We start from the raw sequence: 24,596 nt of genomic DNA, 5'->3' as shown, positions 1-24,596 counted from the left end.
GTGTGTGTGTGTGTGTGTGTGTGTGTGTGTGTGTGTGTGTGTGTGTGCGTCCTTCTTCCCCACTTTGACCGATTCCAATGAGAGTGAGGTAGAACTCTGCCTCCCACGTGAGCCTTCTGAACGCCCCTCCGTGACCTCTCATCTGGAACCTGGCAGATATTTATTTAATAACTCTTTGATCTTTGATGGATTAAATGGTGTCCCACATGAAACATTTAGAAAGTAGAATGGGTGAGATGGGCCTGCTGAGGTTTCAGCTGTAGTTAATATTGGAAGAGACCAGAAAAACGGTTTGAGCAGTCTGGCATTAGCCTATCCCATTAAGACTGTGCCTTCGAAAAGGCTTTAATTTGCACCTTTCCTTGAAAAATTAGATTTCTGTGACAAGGATCCTTCGGTATTTTGGGCACTGCTTCTGCTCGTCTGCATGTGCTAATTTTCTGGGTTAATTTAGAGAACATCTGCACAGCGGTCTGCCCGCACTCCCCCGGCAGAACGGTACCTGCATTCCCAGTAACGGCTCCAGGTTCCCTTCGCAGGCAGCCTCAGATTGGATCGAATTGAAATGCCAAGCCTCCCAAGGTGCCAGTGTCTAAGTGTATAATTAAGTAATTTTCTCTTGATCTTTCAGAGTCTTCCTGCGAGCAATTAATCAGTATGCAGATATGCTCAACAAAAAATTTCTGGATCAAGCCAACTTTGAGCTCCAGGTAAGGGGAAAGCTGCACGGCCTTTGTCAGGAGGCCTTTCACACTGGAGACGTTGGCCAAGCCGGCGTTTCTGCATTCCTTGTGCGCTCTGAGGTTTAATTGGTCACTTATCTGAGGAATAGAAATTGAATTGGTAATCAGTGCTGCTAGAACCCAAGAAGTAGAAATGATGGTGGAACAGGGAGGGATGGGGTGAATGCTTAATTCACTGGCCCAGCTCTTAAGTGTTTTCTGAGACCAATAACTAGATCAGACTGACAAGCCAGGCAGGCAGGCAGCGTCCGTTAGAATTCAGCAAAATCCTATTAAATACCTGCTGTGTCCCAGACACTGTGTTAGGCACGGGGGATATGCAAGCAAAAAAGAGACAGGCCCTGCCCTCATGGAGCTTATATTTAATGGAGCTAGGGGAAAAGGAACATGTACTTTGGTAAGCAAGCAAAAAGCCTATATTATAAATCTGTATTGTATAATATGAAAAGTAATTTGGAACTCAAAATTTAAAAAAAATCTTAAAAATTACATGTAATTAGGAAATATTTCATTAAATAAATAAAAATCTGCTTTTCAAAATAAATATAGAATAAATAATATATAGAGAATAAATAAAAACTCTGTTGTTGTTGTTGTTTTTTTAAAAGTGATTTCAGAGGGAAAGAGGTCCAGCAACTGGAGGGGGGTAAGGATGGGGAAAGGAACAGCAAAGGGGTTCTAGGAGCTCATTCCTAGTTTTGAAGAATGAATGGAAGCTCCCCCCCTCCACCCCGCCAGAGAGTTGCTAGACTCAATACACAAAATGAGGCTTGTGTTTTTGGATACAGTCAGTGTGGGAGTGTGTTACGCGTTTTGTTTGTCTTTTGTTCTGGGGCAAAGGAGGTGGGAGAGCATAAATAAATGCATTTTAATTGAAAAAAAGGATAGATGATGATAAAGCATTTATTAAGTGTTCCATGCAAAGTACTGCCAATCATGGGGTGGGGGGTAACAAATTGAAAATAAGGAGTAGTTTTTAACGGACAGTTTCAGTTTTTTTTTTTTTAAACAATAACCAACTTAAGTCACTTCAGGGGTGGGAGAGGTAGAGGCAGCCTCTCGGCCAAAGCATCGGTTGAGGAACCAAAGGTTCATTGATTCGAGACCCAGTCGTTCATCCCCTGCTACCTGGTACCTTTTGCAAGGCAATGGCCGACAGAACCGTAGCTGGGATGGTCTCCCTCCTCTCACCGCCCTGTCCTGATCTCAAAAGTTTCTATTTTCCATGACCTGAAACACCACCCTTCATGTTCCCTCAGGTCCAACAAATATTACCTGACGGCCATCAGTTTCCCAGGCAGTTAAAAATGGGGAAACACACATCTCTTTCTAAATTTCTTCCATTAAGAGGCTCCTCATTCCTTAAAGCAGGAAATTCTCGTCATCTCTAGAGTCAAGAGAAAAGTAACAAAAAATAGGATGTGCCATCTGTGCCCAGAAAGAGGGGAGAGGAAGAAGAAAGGGCAAGTTCCCGGCGAGTTCGATAAAATCAACTCTTGCCACACATGCTGCCTTTTTTGACTGTGTCTTATCCAGTATCAAGGAAGAAATCTTTAATTAAGGACTTCAAGGCAGACTTTGTATCCTCAGGATGACCTTCAAGTTTCTGTTAAATATCCCAGCGTGCAGTGTACCTGGTTGTGTCTTTTCAGGAAGTAGACCATCCCAGGCTATCCTTTCTTGGGCTATCTCAGCCCATCTCCTCTAAGAAGTCTTTCCAAAGTATTTATCCATTCTAGGAAGTAGGTTATCCCAAGCCGTCTTTTCTCGGAGTAGGTTATCCTGAGCTTGTCTTTCTAGGAGACGGGACATTCTAGAATTTCTGTGCAGATGTGTCCAGGAGCTGTCCATGACTTGTAAGTGGCACTGACCTTCTCTAGGAGCTACTACATGAACAAAGAGAAAGAATTTCTCCCCTCTCACAATTCTTTGTATAGAAATATGAAGGACCGAGCAAAGGGAAATGGACAAAAATTGGGGAGAGGTGAGGAAGAGGGTTTTTATAATATGTAATTTTTCCTCCTCAACATTTTGTTCTTTCAAAGCTTGAAGGGAGTCACTTTCCCAAGCCTGTCATATCTTCAGGCTCCATTTTTGAGTTACGTGAGGCTGCAGGGGAAGGCTTTCTGAGGAAACAGCAGCGACTGGCACACCCGAACCCCCTTCTTTCATGTCCTCAGGCATGGGAGAAAAGCCAGCGATTGGTAGGAAAAGCGAGTGTGGGTCCCAACTACTTCCTTCTGCAGCCCTCGAGCAGAGCCAAGCCTTAAGAGGAGACCTCACTTTTGTGCAGCAGTGAGGAGGGCAAGACCATGACTTCTGGTCTACAGAGCCGTGATCGTGACGTCCTTTCTCATGAATCCTCTTTGAGTCTTGAAAAGACGGTGGCATTGGTATTTCCTCCATTTCCCCCCAAATACCAGATGTTACTGTATCTGATATTTACATATACGGCTTTAATGTTTACAAAATGTGTTCTGTTCAGCCATCCTGAAAGGGATCTCAGAGGCCATCTGGACTAACTCTTCATTTCATAAATGAGGAAACTGTGTCCCATTTAGAGAAAGGGACTTCCCAAGGTTACATAGGTAAATAGTAAAGGGTCGGGCTCAGTTCTGACCACAGGTGCTTTTCTTCCCATCACCCCACATTTCTTCCTTAACGTTCCTGCAACCAGTGCCCATAGCAGACCTGTGTGGGCAGTGATACAGATAATTCAGTCTATTCCACCTACTATGAACATCATCTTAGTCACCCCCATGGATAAAGCACTGTGCTGTGCCCACGTTATAGATGAGGAAACTGAGATTCAGAGAGGTTAAACAGTTTGTCCACAGTCACGCAGTTAGTGTCAGAGGGGGAATTTGAACACATATCTACTGACTCTTTCTCTGAATCAAATTCACTCACTCTACCTCAGGAGGGAATTATGCGTAGCTGTATAATTGTGTAAGTTGTTAGCATTTGTCAGTCCTTCAGAGGAGGGTGCTGGGAAGAACATAATTTTCTTTTTATGCGTCTATCTTCATGTCCTCTATTCACGCCCAACAATGTTGACTGTTGTCCCCTTTTTGGATTTCAGCTCTGGAACAATTACTTCCACCTGGCTGTGGCTTTTCTTACTCAAGAATCTTTACAACTGGAGAATTTTTCAAGTGCTAAGAGAGCCAAAATACTCAACAAGTAAGTACAAGTCCTCCTAAGAACCCTGGGCTTGGGCATTAATAAACAAGCGCCTACTAAGGGCTGTCAGCCATTAGGGTGCACGTGGAGATGCCATTGTGCTTGGGGTGGGGGGCATAAATTCCTTCTCTTCAATCACGATTCAGAATTACAAGATTCATTGTACTTGACTCCCAGGCAATGCATTTAAGGAATATGGATGAGCAAAATCAGACTTCGGAGGGATAATTAATTTTACTGTGAATTATTGTGATATCATCCTGCATTGATGCCTCCATCGCTTACTCTTCAAATTCTGCTTGCGAAGGATGTCTCTGTTTAGAGAATAATTCCAATAGTGACTAAAGGAATGAAAATGAAAACTATGCAGGAAGGAAGCTCAACTCAGATTAAATGTAAAAATCCACTTCAGTTGTAGACACTCAGACATGAAATATTCTCTCACTTGGGTAGAAAGGCGACAGACGATAGGTGTAGAATGCTGCATATAATCGCAGACGTGCTCACCCTGTCAACTGGTTTTGCTTACCTTTCTTTTAATAACTTTAACATCTTTTGTGCATATATCACCTGAATTTCTCAACGTATCTCTCCTCCTTCCCTCCCCCAGAGTGGCATTCCCTATGAAAAACAATTTTCTTTTTTAAAAATTAGTTTATTTTAAACTTAAATACTAAAATACTTAAATACACAATAAGAAAAGCAAAAAAAAAAAGCTTTGCCATGTGCACAGCAGAACGTAAGAGAGGATTCAAAATATACAGCAATGGATTTCCATTTCAAGAAGCCAGTATCATAAATACTGCACTTTGTGTTCAGAGCTATCCATCTTTTTTTGTTCTTTGCTGTGTACTTTTTACTTTGTTATTTTTTCCCTCTTCTTCTCTCCACCCCCCCAAAAAGACTACAATTAAGCACAGATGTATTTTTATGTATGTATGTGGTATGTGTGTATACACCCATACATACCTATGTAACACATATGCATATGCACACAAATAGATCTATACATACATAGACTAACATATGTATGCGTATACTTAGATATTTATAATCATATATATAGATACATACATTCATATGTGTCTATGTAAGACCATACTATACTTATTTGTCCTCTTTTTCTCTGAGGGTGGATAACATCTTCCTTGATAAGTCCAAGTCTTTCCATATTTTTCTAAGTCCACTCACTCATTTCCTACAACACAGGAATATTCCAACCTTATACTATCTAGTTATTTAAAATAGTCTAAAACGATATTGATTAATATGACTGACATATAGTATAGTTTCTCTATTTTTCTCTTTTGATTAAATCTATTTTAGCTTTAACTTTGTCTGAGATCATTACTACCCCTGCTTTTTTTTTCCCTAATAAATTCTACTTCTGATCTGTATTTTATGTTTGTATGGATCTCTTATTTCCTGTCACTCCTGACTCTTCTACTTTATTTCTACCAGCTACATTGCCCTCCTATTACTTAACCTACCCCTCTCCTCCAAAGATTCCTTCCTTATCCTCCCATTCCCATTAAACATTCTTCTATACCCCCCTTTTTCTATTCCCTTACTCTCTTATTTCTTTATAAATTTAGAAGACTTTAATTCCCTTCTAAATGAATATATTGTTCTCTCTAACCCAGATCTGATGTGAGAAGGGTTCCCTCTAAAAATCCCTCCCTTATCCTCTCCCCCTCCTTATCCCCTTCACCTTTTATTTCTTTCTGAATTTAGAAGATTTTTGTACCCTTCCAGATAGATATATATTCTTCCCTCTTTAACCCGTTCCTGATGAGAATAGGTTTCCAGAACTACCATCCCTCCTCCCCCTTCTAATTCCTGTATGTCAGTTCTTCCTCTTGCACCTTATTTGTATAAAATAATTACTCTTTTTACCTTTTCCTAAGTCACATCATACTCAGGTCTGCCCCAATCTTTTTTTTGAACTATCCAATTACAATCTTAGACGTACATTTTACATTTCCTCATGTAAAAACTAAATGGTCTGTCCTCATTGAGTCCCTTGCAATTAGTCTTTGATGGGTACCTTCTATTTCTCTTGGATCTTGTACATCAAATTTTTTATTAAGGTCAGGGTTTTTTGCAACAAAATCCTGAAAGTCTGTCCGTTTTTTTGCCATTCAGGATTATGCTTAACTTTGGCGGGTATAATATTTTCGGCCACAACCCCAGTTCTTTTGCTCTTTCATATAGTGTTCCGAGACTACAGTCTTTTATTGTCACTGTTGCTAGGTCTTGTGTGACTCTAATTGTGGCACCACCATATTTGAATTTTTTTTTCTTGTTGCTTATAATATTTTCTCCTTGAGCTGGTGATTTGGGAATTTGACTATGACATTCCAATAGGTTTTCCTCATAGGATCTCTTTTAGGTAGTGATTGGTGGATTTTTTGTATTTTTACTTTCCCCTCTTCTAACCTTTTAGGACAATTTTCTTTAATTATTTCTTGCATTATTATATCAAGATTCTTTTTGTTTGTTTGTTTGGTCATAGTTTTCAGTCAGTCTGATTATTCTCAGGTTTTCTTTTCTCCTTTTCTTTGGGGGGGGGTGGTGGTTTCAATACTTTTTAAAATTTATTTTTCGTTTTCAACATTCACTTCCATAAGATTTTGAGTTCTAAATTTTCTCCACCTCCTCCTCCTTGCCCCTCCCCAAGACAGCATACAATCTGATATAGGCTATACATGTACATTCATACTAAACATATTTTCACATTAGTCATGTTGTAAAGAAGAATTAGAACCAATGGAAAAAACCACAAGAAAGAAGAAACAACAGCAAAAAAGACACCAAATAGTCTGCTTCGATCTGCATTCAGACTTCACGGTTCTTTCTCTGGATGTGGGTAGCATTTTCCATCACGAGTCTTTTGGAGATGTCTTAGATCCTTGCATTGCTGAGAAGAGCTAAGTCTATCAAAGTCAGTCATCACGCAATGTTGCTGTTCCTGTGTACGATGTTCCCCTGGTTCTGCTCACTTCATTCAGCATCAGTTCATGTAAGTCTTTCCAGGTTTTTCTGAAGTTTACCTGCTCAATATTTCTTATGGAACATTCATATACCACAACTTGCTCAGCCATTCCCCAATTGTGGACATCCCCTCAACTTCCAGTTCTTGGCCACCACAAAAAGAGCTGCTATAAATATTTTTATATATGTGTGTCCTTTTCCCATTTTTATGATCTCTTTGGGATACAGACCTAGTAGTGGTATTGCTGGGTTTTATAGCCCTTTGGGCAGAGCTCCAAATGGCTCTCCAGAATGGTTGGATCAGTTCACGATTCCACCAGCAATGCATTAGTGTTGCAATTTTCCCACATCTTCTTCACCATTTTATCATTTTCCTGTTTTGTCATATTAGCCAATCTAATAGGTATGATGTGATACCTCAGAGTTGTTTTGATTTGCATTTCTCTAATCAGTAGTGATGTAGAGCATTTTTTCAAATGACTATAGATAGCCTTAATTTCTTTATCTGAAAACTCCCTGTTCATATCCTTTGACTATTTATCAATTGGGGAATGACTTACAGTCTTATAAATTTGCTTCAGTTCTCTCTGTATTTTAGAAATGAAGCCTTTATCAAAGACACTGTAAAAATTATAAAAATTGTTTCCCAGCTTTCTGCTTCCCTTCTAATCTTGATTGTATTGGCTTTGTTCATGCAAAAAACTTTTCAATTTAATGTAATCAAAATGGTCCATTTTGCATTTCATAATGTTTTCTATCTCTTGTTTGGTCATAAATTCTTCTGTTCTCCATAAATCTGACAGGTAAACTATCTCTTGTTCTCCTAATTTGCTTATAGTATCAGCCTTTATATGTAAATCATGTGCCCATTTTGACTTTATATTGGTATATGGTATAAGACGTTAGTCTATGCCTGGTTTCTTCCATACTCTTTTCCAGTTTTCCCAGCAGTTTTTGTTAAATAGTGAGTTCTTATCTCAGAAACTGGAGTGTATTGCACTGATCCACCACTCTATTTCTTAGCCAGTACCAAATTGCTTTGAATGTTTTCTCTGCTTGATCTATTATCCAGATCATTTGTTTTTCTTATGAGATGTTTCACATTCTCTTCTATTTTTTCATTCTTTATATTTTGTTTTGTTATTTCTTTGTCTCTTATAACTTGGCTGGCTTCCCCTTGCCCAATTCTAAATTTCAAGGAGTTGGTTTCTTCCTTAAGATTCTGGATCTTCTTTTCCAGTTGGTTGATTTTCCTTTCATAATTTCCTTGTTTATCTTGGACTGTTCTTTCTTTCTTTTTTTTTTTCCTCAATCTCTCTCATTTGATTTTTAAAGCCTCTTTTTTAAGTTCTTCTATGAATTCTTTTTGGTCAGGTGACCATTTGACATCATTCTTCGTGGTAGGAGAGGCTTTTTTTTCTTGCTTCAACATCCTCCGCTGAAGACAAACCCCAGTGTTCTCTATTCCCGCAGTAACTTTCTTTAGTTGGGTTCTTTCTCCTTTGCCTGCTCATTTTTTTTTTTTATTTGTAGCAGCTTCTTATTTTAATCACCTCTAGTCCTGGAGTATGTAGGATGGTGTCTCTGGCCTCAGATTCTCCTTCAGTTCTCCCCTCTGGCTTTGAACCTAAAATCAAGACCTCCAGCCTCCTGTAATTGCCCATAGCCAGCTGCATCCCCACCCCACCGCTTCTGCACTCACAGTTTGTGTGCTGGTTCCTTCTCGGCCAGGGCTGTGTCTCTTCAGCATAGCTGGGGCTGTTGTCCCTCATCAGCGGACGTTCCATCAATCTTCCCTGGCTCAGATGCTCAGCTCTCCACACTGTCTGGGAGGTGAAAATTCCTGTGGCTGGAGCCAAGGCCACCTCTCAAACCAGCTAGCCCCAGGGCTTGCCGCTTATTTCAGCAGAACTAGCCAGAAGATGTTTACCCTTCACAGGGAGCAAACCTCAGTCCTGGGATTTTTCTTCATATCTTCTCAGGTTGTCCCAGGAGGGCACTGTTTTGCCCCAACTCTTGTTTATTTTTACTGCTCTCCATTTACCCTGTGTCACTGTTCTTTCTTGTTTGTGAGGGGTCAATCTGAAAGCTTGGAGCTCTCTGACCCACTCTGCCATCTTCCCAGAATCTTCTCTGAAAAACAATTTCCAAAGAAAAAGTAAACTTTTCAACAAAACTGACCAACACATTGGAAAAAGCCTGACGCCACATACAGTGCTCCACACCCCTAGTCCACTTGTGCAAATAAATGGGTCATTCTCATTTTGCAGCATTCAGTTTTGCTTCTCCGTGTTCATCATATGCATCACATCTTAGATCCCAGTAACATTCACTGCATTCATGCACCCATAGCATGTTTTAAACATTCCCAAATCAACGGGCAGTTGTCTACTTTGTTTCCAGTTCTTTACTGCTACTAAAAGTGGTTTTCCTTAATTTTTAATTGTTGCAAAGGAGGGTCATGGGATGGGGGATGTAATCCAGAAATGACCATCCCCTGTGCTCAGCAGGGATTCTGGAGTGATTATTCTATCACCATCTCTAGAGTGTCCCTAGGAGTTGTTAATCATATATGTCTAGAACCTTTGGAGTAAGAAGTTCTGGTTCCAATTCCTACCTTTTTCCTCTGTGTATTTGTGTGGCCTTGGCCAAGTCACTTAACCTCTCTGAGCCTTAATTTGATCATTTATAAAATGAAGGGGTTGGTCTAGATGGTCCCAATGTCTTTTCCATCTCTATATTGGTTTTAGATGCTGAATTTTGTAGGTCTTATCACATATTATAGTTGCTACTATGTAAATAAGGTCAGTGTATCCCAGAAAGCTGCTATAGACACACCAAGCATTATATCTGCTGGATTGGGACTGTCCTGTTTTTTAGGGGGGGATCTCTCTGCCTGAGGGCTTTTTCTGACTGGTGCAGGATTTTCTGCAGTCTTGATTGTGTGCCTGAGATCTGAACATGTTACAGGAAACTGAAGGCAGGCATGAGATCTGGGCTGATGAGAAATGACAAAGAACACGATGCCCTCAGCAGGGCAAATGCTGCATTCACAACTCCAGTATCTGAGGAATCCAATGCCATCCTGTTTGTGCCTGCCAGCTGTCAGGGTCCCTCTCTTCTCTGCTTGCACCGGAAGCAGCAGCATCTGGATGTTCAGGAAACACGTTTTCCTGGAGAGTCTTCTTTCTCACGGAATTCCTGAGGAGAAGGGCCATTGATCATTGCAGAAGTGTTTTATCCTTTATTCTCAATCATCCCACACCAAAATCTAGGGGTGTTCTAGCCCACCAGGCTACAGTACCCCACCAAGGTCGGAGGCCAGGTGGTGATGCCGACATTCCAGGAAGGAAAGAGTTAAACGACAACGTGTCTCCTGTAGATGTATGTCCAGTGGGAAAAGTAAAAGATTCCTAGAGCACAGCCTTACAGGTGTATTAGAATCACAAAATGTCAGAAGAGAGAGCCCCATGCTTTGGGAGGATCTTCTTTGGAAGATTTGTGGACAAGGGTTCCATGGGCTGGGCCAGCCTGGACTTGAGGAGCTCTGATCTGTACCAGCGGATGGGGCCCCCATATCCATGGCATCACATCATTGAAACAGAAGTGGGCATAATCCAGCATAGCAGGGAGATCTTCATTTAAAGAAGTTGCCTTTTAAGCCTGCATTTTGAGACCAGCTACAACTGAAAAATTAAGGAATTCACTCATCCTCATTATCACACATATATTCTTAATTAACTGCCCAAATGGGTCACATATGGTATAGTGGCTAGAGCCTTGGAGGAAACTTGGGTTCAGGTTCTGCTTGTAATGCTTACTAGTTGTGTGGCCCTGGACAAGCCACTCAACTTCTGTGACCTTTAGGTAACTCTCTAAAAATATGCTGTACATTCATCATTCAGCATATTTGTGCAAGGTGTTTCCACCTTGTGAGTTCCCACCCATTTGAACCCCACAGGTTCTTGGAGTATTAAATGTCTGTGAGAAATAAGGATTTGAGCTCCAACTGGCTTACTGTGATATGTATAATTCAAAGGGATGAATATTCTCTGAGCCCTTAGTAAACCCATCTTTGAGAGGGAAGGCAGACTTGAGTCACACCCAGGTGTTCTTACCAAGAAGTAGGGTCTCCAAGAGCTGAGGGGCATCAGTAGCTGTGGGGAGAGTGCATTCCCAGCCCTTGCGAGACTTACCTAGCCGAGCCACAAATAATTGGGAGCACATGAACCACAGGCATGAGCACAAAGTGACAGACCGAAGGAGAAAACAAAGGCATGGCTGAGCTGCAGCAGAAAAGGAAAAGACTGAGGAGGGGTCTCAGCCCCCATGGACATCCCTGAACAGAAGGCTGAGGCCGGAGCTCCTGCTTGTGCCCAGCATATCAGGACCCATGAGAAGTCCCCTGACCCCCCATCCCCATTTAGGAACAGACTGTAATCTACTTCTACTTTTACCTCGACAATGGTGGACATTTCCCACCCCGAATCCAGGACTCATCCTGCTAGATGAAATCAAGCCTGAACCTCATACCTCCTCAGCCCGCCTTCCCCTTGGGCTGCTCCCTTCCTCTGAGCAGAGAGGGTGGAAGGTGGAGGGGCCAAAAAATTCAACTCATCCTTTCCTACCTAGCTGCTTTCCTGGACTTCATGATCTGCAGAAACTCATTATTGCTCAAGATGAAATAATCTATGAAATTCTCACTTCCTCAGATCATTTCCCCACTTAACTATTGGGTAACCAACCACCTCTCCCCACTATTCCCCCTGCTTTTCAGCTCTTTGTGTGTGTGTTCCCCCTCATTAGACTGTGAGCACCTGTGAGGGCGGGGATTGTCTTGTATCACCAGCCCTAAGCAGAGTACCTGGCAAATTAGTAGGTGCTTAACAAATGTTTGTCCCTGACTCTGACATTGTCTGTGTCCTTCTATTTGCCTCAAGTAGCGTAAGGCCAAAGGGTAACTAAAGATTAACAAAAAATTTGAATTATGAAGAGTCACACTTCTGTTTGAATAGTAAGTAATTTCCTAACTGGGGGCTCTGAGCTATTATGATTGTATTAATAACTTTTCTTCTGATACTGACTCAGTGAGTTAAAGGACAACTTGAACATGGATCATGGAGGCAGTAGATTACCTTTAGGCTAAAAAGTGAGCTAATTAGTAGTAATAGTTGATTAAATGTCCAGAAAGAAAGTGGCTAGAATGGAGAAGGTGGTGAGCTTCTTTTCTGTTTATATTCCCTGAGTTTAGCACCATCATGCTTTGTACTCAATGCTAAATAAATATTTCATTCATTCAGAAAAGGTCACACCCCAATCCCCGACTCCCACCCCGAGAGAAAAGGAAGCAGAAGAAATTAGGTTGGATAAACAACTCCACACTCCTGAGTGACAGATCTCAGTAGAATTAATCAGTAATGTGTGTGTGTGTGTGTGTGTGTGTGATATACAAGTTGTGCAGCTTCTCCCAAACTGCATTTCCTTTCCTCTGATGTAGTTCCAGATTCAAAAAAGAAAATGTTGTTGCCACAAGGGATCCTCCATTGTAACGTTCCACACTGAGAACAGACAGCACCATCTCTCCAACCGACAGGATCTAGACACCTGTCTTTCTTACTTGAAGGTCTGCACTTTCACATTTCCTGAGGGAAGAAGAGGAAATAAAGTATTTTGTATTCTAAGGCCCGTTTTCTGGGCCAATATCTGCATTTGAATGAGAATGAATTATGAGTCCTAATGTCTGCATTGGACTTATTAAGGCAGATACGGATCATGTCAGCCCTGGTCTAAAGTAATATTTACAGATTAGCCATCACATTAATGATTCATAAGTAACTGTAAATTTATAGAACAGAAAATCCTTACTAAGAATCTTCGTTAGTATAGGCTTTGAAGAGGTGGCTGCTGTTTAGAAGGCTTGCAGATGCTGGTGGTAATGATTAGCCCACAGAGTGCAAGGGGTGTCAGTATGTTCTCCTAGTGGTGGTAATCAGTGGGCTTGGTAGTTTAGGAAATTGGTTCCTGAGTATGATGAAGCATCGTGTAGCACTTGAGCACATGGAAGAAAAAACTCAAATCTTGCCTCTTGCTTCCTCCCTTAGGTAAGAATAATGATAAATCTTAAAAATCACTTTTATAGCTTCTCGTGATTTGCAAAGGGGGCAGCTGGGGAGCACAGTGAGTAGAGTGCTGGGCCTGGGCTCTGGAAGAAGGCTAAATTTGAAAATGAGGGTGATACAACAGTGAAAGGTGCCAATTAATTTTTTTGAAAAAAGCAAATTAACATTCAAAAAAGTAATTGAGTAGCTTAGGTGCATTGATAGTGTTAATGAAAATCCATCTCTCTCTTATACTCAGGGAAAGGGAACTCATTTGCAGGCACACAAAAACACCCCTAAACACTCTGATGGTTATTCTGTGGATAACACTGGCTTCACCCCTCCCCCAGCCCTGCCCTCCACCAGTCCTTTCACAAACAACCCACTTAGGCTGTTTGGACCAGAAAAGCCAAATGAAAGATGTTCCCCCTGTAATAACTGGGGTGTCTTTTCAGTCGGAGGGATGCGGTCCTCCGTCTCCGCTGAACCAGCCTCCCGGCGGATGAGTTGGACAATAGACGTGAGAAAGCCAATCAGAGAGGCTCCATGGCCCCCCCATGGAGAAGAGGTTTTCTTCTTCTGGCGCTGCGGAGATGCCCGCCTGTGCAATGGATGCCTCTGCCTGATCTCGGCTGCTGGGAGCTCTTCTCCCAGCAGCTTTGCCCATCCCAGTGAGAGAAGCATTTATAGTCTTCTTCAGGCGATGGTCAGTCAGGCTCCAGCTCTCAGTGGGGTGGGCAGTGGGGGACATGGGGGAGGAGGAGAGCCCCCACTTACTGAACTTGTACCAAATCTGAGGTCTTGGGCACGTGTCTGCAGTTTGCATGGCATTCTTGGTAGAGTGCTAGATTTAGAGTCAGGGAACACTTGGATTGGAATCCTGCCACTGGCAGTTACATGATCCTGGGCAAGGCATATGATCTCTTTGAGCCTCAGTTTCCCCAGCTGTAAAATAGGGACAAAACCCGTAGTCTTAGGATTGATGGAAGGGACACAGTTTCGCATAATCTCAGAATTGTAAGAAACTCCCATTGTAACCAAACCACATCTGGCCAAGAATCCCCCTTCTACCCGTCATGCAGAGATCAGCCACCCTCTGCTTGATGACCTCTGCCCATTCCACCTCTGGACAGCTCTTGGTGAGGAAAGTTTCTGAGTAGAGCAGGCTGGAAAGAAGGTAGAGAAGGGAGCCCAAGATGGTGAAGGGCCTTGAGATCCGCCCTGTGAGGACGAAAGGACTGAGGGGAGGACAGGAGTATAAGGTTGTGCCTGATTCTCCCTGTTGTTTAAGACAATAACATGTCACACAAAGTCCAACTCTCTAAGGAGATGGGGATGTGCAGCAGAGTCCCAGCTTGTGGCTCTACTAGCACCCTGTGAATTTCTGACCATCCTCAAGTCTCTCCCCACTCCATTCCATTTGGTATTGAGGTGCCAAAGTGACTTGTCTAAAGCACAGACTGGGCCACGTCCTTCCCATTACTCAGTAATCCCCAGTGGCTTCCTACTGCTTCCATGATCAAATACAAACTCCTTTGTTGGGCATTTAAAGGTCCTCGCAACCCAGCCCCCTTTTACCTTTCTAGCCTTCTCATGCATTGCTACACCCCCACCTACCCACCCACCCACCATGTGCCCTGTGTTCTAGCCACCGTGTCCTACTGGCTGTTCTTGGCACACGACGCTCCATCTCCAGCCTTTTCTCTTTTTCAGTGACTTTCCCATGCCTGGAATGCCCTCCCTCCTCACCTCTGCCTCTCAGATTCCCCGGCTTCCTTCAGAACCCAGGACTCCCCTTCCCTCAAGTACTAGAGCATTCCTCTCTGGGCAGACACATTTTCCATCTACTCCATATGGGTCACATACACACATAGCTTTTTGCACATAGACTGTGAGTTCCTTGAGGGCAGGGGCTCTTTCTTTTCTTGTATCCCCAGCACCTAACACAGTGCTTGTATAAACAACAACAACAGCATTTGACCACAGATAAATCATTTAAGCTCTTTGTGCCTCAGTTTCCTAATCTATGAAATGGGAGAAGGGGTAACAATAGTCTCTACCTCACAGAGTTATCATGAGGATCTAATGAAATAATTTATGTATGTAAAGCTCTGTGTGAACCTTAAAAAGTGTATGCTGTTATTATTGCTATCAGTTATACAATCAGGCACATAAAGCCAGCTTCCTACGAGTCCTTTGGGTCAAAAGCATGTAGCCTGCAAGGCCTTTGGACATCCTTAGAATAAGGGATCTTTCCCACTGCAACGGCAGATATGTCACCTTCAGGCATCGGGGCTTGAGGCAGGGCCATTCCCTTGGGAGCAAGGAACCCGTGCCGTCTCGAATGCCGGGAAGTAAACACCCTCATTTATGTCACGTATTTGGCTCAGAATATTTCTCCCTTGAAACACAGCTCCATATATCTAAGGAAAGCTCAGGTGGAGGGCTCATCTTCTCATCAGTCAGCAATGCTTGATTTAATACCTGCGTGGCGGCAGCCACTGGTCTAGGCATCGGGGCTGCAAAATCACAGGCAAAACTGTCCCTGCCTTCAAACAGTCCCAGATACCACAGTCGATGATCTGTGATCTGTGCACATATGTAGGTATATACGTGACATGTATAAAGTATATTCAAGGGAACCTTGAGGTCAAAGGCACCATAAGGTATGTGTGGGAAGGGGGAAGGGGATGGACCAGGACAGGGAAAGGCCTCTTGCAGAAGGTGGTCTCTGGAGAGAGACCAGTGATTTTAAAAAGCAGAGATGAAGAAGAAAGGAGGACCTTTCAGACATGGGTGCCGCTAGCGCAAAGGTTAGTGGAACAGGAAGGCCAGGTAGGCTGGCTGTGGGGTACTTGGAGCCTAGTGCATAGGGTAGTTGGAAAGGCAGGACAGAGCCAAGTTATAAAGGGCTATTAATGCCAAAATGAAAGATAACTGGAGAAATTATTTTTAAAAGGGTGGGGACATACAGTTGGGCAGCTTTTGTTCAGTTTCATAATTAGTCTCTTCCCAACTTCTGATATTCAAAGCTAATAAATATATTTGCAATAATTCAACCTGAACTTAGGCCCAGAGACTCTGCCTGGACCTCTCTTCCTCAGTCATAGAGTAGAGAAAGAATGGCTACATCCCATTTCTCTGTCTTCCTGCCTCTGGTCCGCTGTCACCTGAGGGAGCCAAACTCCCAGACTTCTCTCCTAGGGCACAGGCCCCCTGGCCCCGGGCAGCAGCTCATTGAAGGAGAAAGAGAAGGGGAGAGAGCTGGGCTCCATCACTGACTGATGGTCTCGGGGAGACCTCCCCTATCCCAATTCCTGCCCTGCCCAGGGGTGCAGCCTGTCTGCCGACACTGTGAGGACCCTTCGCCTGTCCAAGGGCTGCTCCCACTGTGGGAGTGCATTGATGTATCCTGGGTCAGGCGGCTTCAGGCAGGCGTCATCCCTTACAGCACTTTGGCTAGGAACGGAGAGCCTTTCACTGCTTCATCTCTTCCAGATGGGTTATCTGCTTTGTTGGTATCCCCTGCTGCCCAGAGTAGAGGGACCCAAGCCCAGCTGCCAGTGGGGTAGGCAGTGGGGAGGCACACATCCAATTAGGTCCTGGTGTGCCCATAAAATTGAGCTCCTTGGAATTTCCATCCATTTTGGGTGTTGCACGTCCCTTATCTTCCCTCATCCCCAGGCTCCTCTCCTGAGTCTCTGGACTTTCTCAGTCATTCCCCCTCACACCCCCTTCCCCTTTTTACCTCTCTTTGTGTGTGTGTTGTCTTTGCCATTAGAAGATAAGCTCTTTGAGGGCAGTGGCTATCTTTCTTTCTGCTTAATATTTGTACACAGCAGTGGGCATACAGCAAGCACTTAATAGATGCTTGCTGACTTGACTCATCTCCGCCCCGGAGAACAGTCTCCTGGAAGGCATAGCTCAGGGCCGCCACCTCCATCAGGCCTTTTCTGATCCCCCAATCCCATTCCACAACGGTTGGTACCATCTTTTTGAAATTACATCATATAACTTTGGTATCTATTTATTGTGTCTTCCCCATGGAATGTAAGCTCCCTGAAGGCAGAGACTTCCATTTGTGCATATCAGATGTATAACACAAGTTTGCAAATCTGAGTGGCCTGGTTGACTTTGTCTTTATACTGTTCCAAGTCAGTGCCTTCACGTCCTGCATATGGAGTGGTAATTCAGTAGAGCACCATCATAATGTACTCCTGAACCCTCTTTGCTGGGTAGCTGAGATCCTCTATAAGAAGTGAGCCCTAAGATGGCAATTGTCATCGTTTATTTCTCGTTTTTAAAGTTATTCCTATCAATCCAACCTCTCCATTGTCAGGGGCACCTTGTGGCATAATTGGAACAATGTATGTTTTCCTCCATCTTTCACCTAAGGATTTTTCCAATCGATTCTAAAATTCATGGGATCCTCCCCTCTCCTCTACCCTCCTCCCCTTCCCTTTTCCTCTTGTCCCCTCCTTTCCCAGCCTTACCAGCCTCAAATTCTAAGTCTGGAGCATTAGCCCAGAGAGGTTATGTATTCTGAAAAGCCCACATTTTTTTCAGGAAAAACTTATAAAGTATTCACAGAAACCTCCCTGGTGTTCAGGCACCAGACTCAGCTTCTTCGGGGATGGCTCACAAATACGTGTGCATTCTTCAAAACCATTTCCTTATTAAAACTTGAGAAAAGATCAGGGCCCTCTGTCGGGGAGATAAAACCATCTCCTTCCCATTCTAACACCATCCTCCTTCACTCACCTCGGAGCCACGGCCTCCAGCTTCTTTGTCTCATTCAGCTATTAAAATATCATTTTTAATGCTGACAGGCTTTGCCTTGCTGGCTTCAGGATTGCACTTTGAAAGAGGAATATTTGCAATCCCTGAGAGCCCACGTTGAATTTAAGGCCAGGGCAGCATTTCCTGCCTTTCACCGGCCAAAATGCTACACTTAGTGGGGTCCTTGACCCATAATCAACCAGAGAAGCAGTGTGTGGATTGATAGGCTGTAGCTCTTTAATAGGATGTAAATTCCTTGAGGGCAGGGACCAGTCACTTTGTCTTCCTGGCCCAGCCTGGCACGGTAGTTGACACATCGCAGGCTCTGGATGAATGTTGGCTAATTGACGGATAATCAGTTTTCGGTCACCAGGATCCCGTTCAGGGTCAGGGCGTACTCGAAGAAGCAGAGGAAAGTTCAGTTTAGCTTGAATAGAATAATAATATTAATGACTCACATTAGTGGAGTTTGCCTCACAACTGTTCTGTGAGGTAGGCAGCACCCATATTATCGTCTCCTCTTAAGTGGATGAGGCTCGGGACTGTGATTAACCAGCAGAACTAGGACTTTAGTTCAGATCTTCAGACGATGCCAAGCCATTAAGAAAAGACTTTTGATTCATTTTACCCCTCGGAAAATGAGTGAAGTTAAGTTCGAATTTAGGATGTTTTAACACTGACGAGAACATTCTTCATTCTTCACTGCTAAGACAGGATTCTTGCGTTATTAGGCTGGGCACAAGTGTCTCTGACTTCTTGTACCGAAGAGGACATTAATCCCCTGTCAGCCTCTACCTGAGGATGAGATAAATTGCACCTGAAGCACTTGGAAGATGAAACCGGCAGGCTTGGCCCTCTATCACGACCAAGTTTTCTGGGGGGTAATCCTAGGGAGACAGCGGCTATTCCAAGCCTGCTGTGAGTGTGGCTCTTCTCATCTGCCCACGTGCTGACTCAGAATGGAGGCAACCCCAGGGAGAGAAGTGGGAAGTGTTCATTTTCCCTTTCTTCCCTTAGTAAATTCATAATGGATACCTGATCCCCAAAGCTTCAGCTGCTCCAGCCATCTCAGGACGGAGTTTCTGGTTCTGAGATTCTAATGAGTCAGTCATTGACAGCCGGGTAAATGATGGTCTTGGCCCTGTGAGGAACACAAGGTGGGGGTGGGGTGTCTCTCTTGCTGCATCCATATGGGGCTATGCTCATCCAGGCCTGTGGCTCTGATAAAACACATCCCAGTGTGGCAGATTCTGTCTGACAGCAGGACTGGCTGTATTCCCTCTGATCAATCCTGGGAGGCCAGGAACATTTCCCTGGGGGAGATGCTCAGCTCATTCCTTGGATAAAGGTTGGGGTCACGGTATACACTTGCTGATCTGTGCGTATTTCTGAGTAAGTTCTCATCTGAACCCCTGAGTTTTGGCATTTCAGGGAACTTCCTTAACCTCTCTGTTTTGGTTCTCTTTCTGTATAATAAGCAGATTGATTTCACTAGCCTCTTATACTCTGGTGCCTTCAGAATTGGTCAGCTGAACTCATTCATTCATTCATTCATTCATTCATTCATTTACCAAGCGTTTACCAAGTGTCAACTGTGTGCCAGGGTCTATGCTGGGAGGTAGGGAAACAAAGTCCAAAAATGAAACAGTTCCTGTCCTCAGACTTGACATTTGATTAGGAGAAGTAACATGCATATAGCACATAACATAGCATGTTATATTTATATTACATATATTCAAAATAGAAGCAATGTAATCTCGGACACAGAGTGCTAACAATTGGGTGAGGATAAGGGACTGTTTTCCTGAAGGGGAGAGATCCTTGAATTGAGATTTGAAGGAGGCCAGGGATCCTACGAGGCGGAGGTGAGGTGGGCATTCATTCAAGGCACGGGGATCAACCTGTGCAAAGGTTAGTGATGGATGATGAAGCCTTGTTTATACAAGTGGTCCCGTGTGCCAGGAACATGGCGTAAATAAACAGAGTAAACCTGGAAAGATGGGAGGCAGCCAGGTTGTCAAGGTTGACAGTTGATCTTTTGGATGGTAGGAAGCCACGGGAAAGTCTTGAGCAATAAAGTGATACAATCCGACCTGTGCTTTAGGAATGCTAATATGACATTCTATGGTTTAGAAAGGGAAGCGCTGGGTGTGGGAACACCAATCAAGAGGCCTCTGCAGTACCCTAAGTGAGAAGTGATGATGACCCCTTGGGAACACCTTGCTTTGTAAGCAGGGTGAACCCCCCACAATTTCGACGTTGAACTTAAACTCTTCAATCTTGATTAGAGAGAATCTTCACAGCAAGGTTCTCCGACAGAAATCTCATTGCCAAGATATGTAGGCAACTGAATCAAATTGACTAGAGTAAGAGCCATCTCCTAATTGATAAAGGTCAAAGGATATAAATAGGCAAGTATGAGAGGAATAAATCCAAGCTAGCGACAGCCATTTTACAAAATGCTGTAAAGCACTAATAATTAGAGAAATGTACATTAAAACAACTCTGAGGTTCCACTTCATGTCCATCAGATTGGCTAATATGACAGAAGAGTGGAAAATGACAAATGCTGGAGGGGATGTGGGAAAACAGGCACACTAATGGCTAGTTGGTGGAGCTGTTCCAGCCAATCTGGAAAGCAAATTGGAACTTCACCCAAAAAGCTATTAAACTGTGCCTACTTTGTGACTCACTGACGTCACTATTAGATCTATACCTCCAAACAGATCAAGTAAAAAGGAAAAGGACTTGTATGTATGAAAGTTTATAGCAGCTATTTTTGTTGTGGCAAAGAATTGGAAACTGAGGGGATGTCTGCCAGCTGGGGAATGAAGGAACAAGTTATAGTACATAAATGTGATTAAATACTATTTTCCTTTAAGAAATTATGAAGGGACTTGTATGGTCTGATGCTGAGTTAAGTTAGCAGAACCAAGAGAATGCTGTACATAATAACAGCCACATTGTGCAATGACTAATATGGATAGACTTAACCCTTCCCAGCAATACAAGGATCTGAGACATCTCCAAAGGCCTCATGATGGAAAATGCTATCCACATCCAGAGAAAAAACTATGGAGTTTGAATGCAGATCGAAGCAGACTATTTGCTATTTTTTTTCTTCTGTTGAGTTTTATTTCCTCTTTCTGGTGGTTGTTCCTATTGGTTCTAATTCTTACTTACAGCATCACTAATGTGAAAATAGGCTTAATAGGAATATATATGTATAGCCTGTATCAGATTGTGTGCCATCTTGGGGAGGATGGTGGGGAGGGAGGGGGAGAAAAATTTTAAACTCAAAAGCATATGGAAGTGATTGTTGATAAATCAAAATAAATTAATAAAAAAAATTTAAAAAAAAGAAATTATGGAGGGGATGGTTTCATAGAAGCTTGGGAAAACTTCTACAAACTGTTGCAGAGTGAAATGAGTAGAACAAGGACAACAATTCATATAACAATGACACCATAAAAATAAACAACTTTGAAAGAGTTCGGAACTCTGTTATCACAACGACCAACCGTGATTCCAGAGGCTTCATGATGAAACAGGCTACCCACCTCTTGACAGAAAGAGCACTTTTTTTTTGACATGGAAAATATGGAAATTTATTTGTAATAGGAATTTTGTTCTTTCTTTCATGGTGGGAAAGGAGAAGTAGATGAGAGGATGAGAATGTGGGTCTGAAAATAAAATAATATTGAATTTAAGGAAAAAGATTGTAGGCACCTTGAAAGTAGGCCTTGTTTATGCCAGCCTTTGTATACTCACTACTTAGCCCAGTGCCTGGCACAGAATTGGCATTTACTTATTTGTTGATTTGGGCAAGAGGCTCCCGTAGAAGTAGGCCATATGAAGAAATCAGAAAAACACTGGAAGACTTGTAGGAACTGATGGAGTGGAATAATCAGCAGAGGGAGAATATATCCAATGATACCAATAATGAAACTATTAAGAACATTAAAAGGAAGTCAGTCTCTGCCTAATTGGAATAACTGTTCTTGGTCCTGGGGAATAGAGAGCAGAACATTTCCCTCCCTTCGGTAGAGAGGTGAAGGAATCCACGAAAGCTGCATAAGATGGTAGATAAGGTCACTAGATGAATTGTTTTTGTTTAACAGTTCTTTTCTTTCAAGGGAAGGCTCAATTCTGGAGGGAGGGAAGGAAGGGGAGTCATGGTCAGAAACAACTATGATGCTAAAATCCAACCTGCCAATAAAACTCATTTAAAAAAAAAAAAGATGCTTCCATTTTCTTCACCCACTGGAGGGACCTCCAGGACAATTGCTCTTTGGTCCCTCCCTGACAGGCAGAAGGGCTTTTCTGCTGAAAGACTGACACTGACTCTTTGGATCCCAGGGTAGAGAAATAAACAGACCAGGTTGTTTGGCACAGCTGCTGAGCTCCAGTGGTATAGGAAAATTTTTGCAAATTATTATTTTTAATATAATCAGGATTTTGTTTCCTGAGGCAACAAGGTGGAGGTGGGGAGAGTAGAACTGTTCACATGCTAATAAAGGTTTAGCTTCTGAAGCATCAAATTCTGTTTACTTGTGAAACAAATACCTCTCCTTTTCCACTGGGAGGAGAATCAGTATTCATTTACCTTGATCCACAGAACCCCTGGCATTGCTGGATGTTGGCAGTGGGTACTCAACCCTTCTCCCCGTGACTCTGGGGTCTCATTTTTGCCCACTGGCATGCTACTATGTAAGGATGAATTGGGGGGGGAGCTTCCTGGGAAGAGGATGAAGCAGGGAGAGCTTTCAGCACAGTCTCCCTGCTCACAACATGGGCAGAAACTATCTACACCCCCTCCACCCCTAGGCTAGAAGGATGTAATGGGCTCCTTCCCCAGCCACAGGAGACCAGAGAATTTCATTCCTCTCAGCATCCACCCCCACATCCCCAATGGAGAGTGAGCCCATGGTATAGTTGATCAAGACGGGAAGGAGATAGTCCCTGGGCTGGTTGAGTTTCTCTCCAGTGCTTCCCACACCCACCCCCTGCCCTTCTCTTCAGCCAGGAAAAACTCAATGCAGGCAGACCCTCTGATGTATTTCATTTCCAAAAAACCCCTTTCTTGTCTGCTTTCCCCCCATAAAGCCATGCGTATGATTCATTTCTTTTTCATCCCCCTTTCCCAGGTACGGTGACATGAGGAGGCAGATTGGCTTTGAAATCAGGGACATGTGGTACAACCTAGGTGAGTAGCTCTGACTCCCGAGGGGCTGGGCCTTCCGGTGTCTCTCTAGTCCTCCATGTTGCCAAGTGGTTGTTGATTGAATGTTGGGTGGATGGATGCATTGAGTAAACAGACCTATCGTGGACCACCTCAATGGTATTTTTCATGGAGGTCTTGAGAAAGGCAACATTGCCAGTTGGTTAGAGCACCGGAATCAGAAAGTTTGTATCATTACCTATAGGACCCTGGGCCAGTCGCTGACTTTCTCTGGTAGTCAGATGACCCTCCAGGATTTCTTTACTGAGTCACATAGAGAGTTGAGATGAGCCCAGCCTGAAGGCACTCACTCCTCCATTGATTGAGAAAGGCACCAGTCCTTGTTGCTCAACATTTGTCCCTCTTCCTAAGATCTTTGCCCAAGAACTGACAGAGACTGCAGAGGCGTCTAGTTCTGCATCCTCATTTTTTCACAGGGAACCCGAGACCCAGGAATGGGCAGTGATTTCTCCAAAGTCACCAGACAATTAGCCTGGTACTGAGCTCCAGTCCTCTGTCTTCAGACCCAGGGCTCTGTCTCCTATTTTCAGGGCCTGAGTTACTGAAGCCAAAATACAGGAAAAAGGAATGTGATTTGAGTGACAGATTGAAAAATCTATGGGACATGTCCTTGTGGTTCATCTGTCCTGAACTGTGTTCACTTCTGAAGCAAGCCGGTAGAGCAGTGGTCAGAGCACTGGGCCTCAAGTCAGGAAGCCCTGAGCTCAGATGTGGCTTCAGATACTTCCTAGCTGTGTGACCCTGGTCAAGTCACCTCACTTGTATTTGCTTCAGTTTCTTCATCTGTAAAATGGGGCTAATAACAGCACCTCCCTCGAAGGGTTGTTGTAAGGAACAAAGGAGATAACACTTGTGAAGTGCTTAGAGTTGTTATTGTTGTTATTATCATTATTATTATCATTACCAACTGGGATAATAATTTTAAAGCACACAGCTCAGAGCCTAGCACATAGTAGGTTCTTAATAAATATTTCTTCCTTTTCCTTCTTTCCTGGAGGCCATTAGATGTCTCTTCATCTTGTCCTAAGTTTCTGCGATCGGTCTTCTTCCCTTTAAAATATTTTCGGTCCCTTCATCTTGTGGGTTTTGCAGACCCAGCCTTCAATGGCCATTGGGGGCAGCTGCAGAGCCCTGTGCTGGGAGTCAGGAAGGCCTGACCTCACGTCCTCCCTCAGACACTTACTAGCCATGTGGCCCTCAGCAACTCACCAGCACTCTCCTTGCCTCAGTTTCCTCATCTTCAAAACAAAAAGGTTGGGCGTGCTGGCCTCTAAGCTCCTCCCAGCTCTAAACTGGGGATCCCATGACCTCTCCAAAGCCCTGCCCTTCACCACCAGCCAGGAGTGTTTAAGAGAAGGGAGGAGCTTATTTTTCCCCTCTTCTATGAAAGGAGGACAGTCATCCCTGAGCCCCCTGCCTCCCGGGCTCGTGAGTGTGGTGTCCTCATTTCTGGGCCTTGAGAAGTTGGTGATCTCTTCGATGTGGGCATTGCCCCCATCCATGCCCTCATAGCCTGGGGAAAGGGGGCCCTCCGGACCTCCAGGGGGACTTCCTCCA

At 43.5% G+C, this 24,596-nt stretch overlaps 1 protein-coding gene across 1 annotated transcript in view; it reads left to right on the top strand.

The window, feature by feature from the left end:
• The window catches only part of DOCK1 (dedicator of cytokinesis 1), a 523,683-nt gene that overhangs the window by 391,498 nt on the left and 107,589 nt on the right, over positions 1–24,596 (top strand). Inside the window, exons 29-31 of the mRNA XM_027855939.1 lie at positions 632–710; positions 3,826–3,926; positions 22,945–23,003. Coding sequence (XP_027711740.1) covers positions 632–710; positions 3,826–3,926; positions 22,945–23,003 — 239 coding nt within the window. The remainder of the gene's footprint in view (positions 1–631; positions 711–3,825; positions 3,927–22,944; positions 23,004–24,596) is intronic.

Source organism: Vombatus ursinus, unplaced genomic scaffold (genome assembly GCF_900497805.2).
Source record: "Vombatus ursinus unplaced genomic scaffold, bare-nosed wombat genome assembly UNPS02011353.1, whole genome shotgun sequence".
NCBI classification, from domain to species: Eukaryota; Metazoa; Chordata; class Mammalia; order Diprotodontia; family Vombatidae; genus Vombatus; species Vombatus ursinus.
The sequence above is the reverse complement of the archived record's forward strand: the minus strand, read 5'-3'. Positions and strand labels throughout refer to the sequence as shown.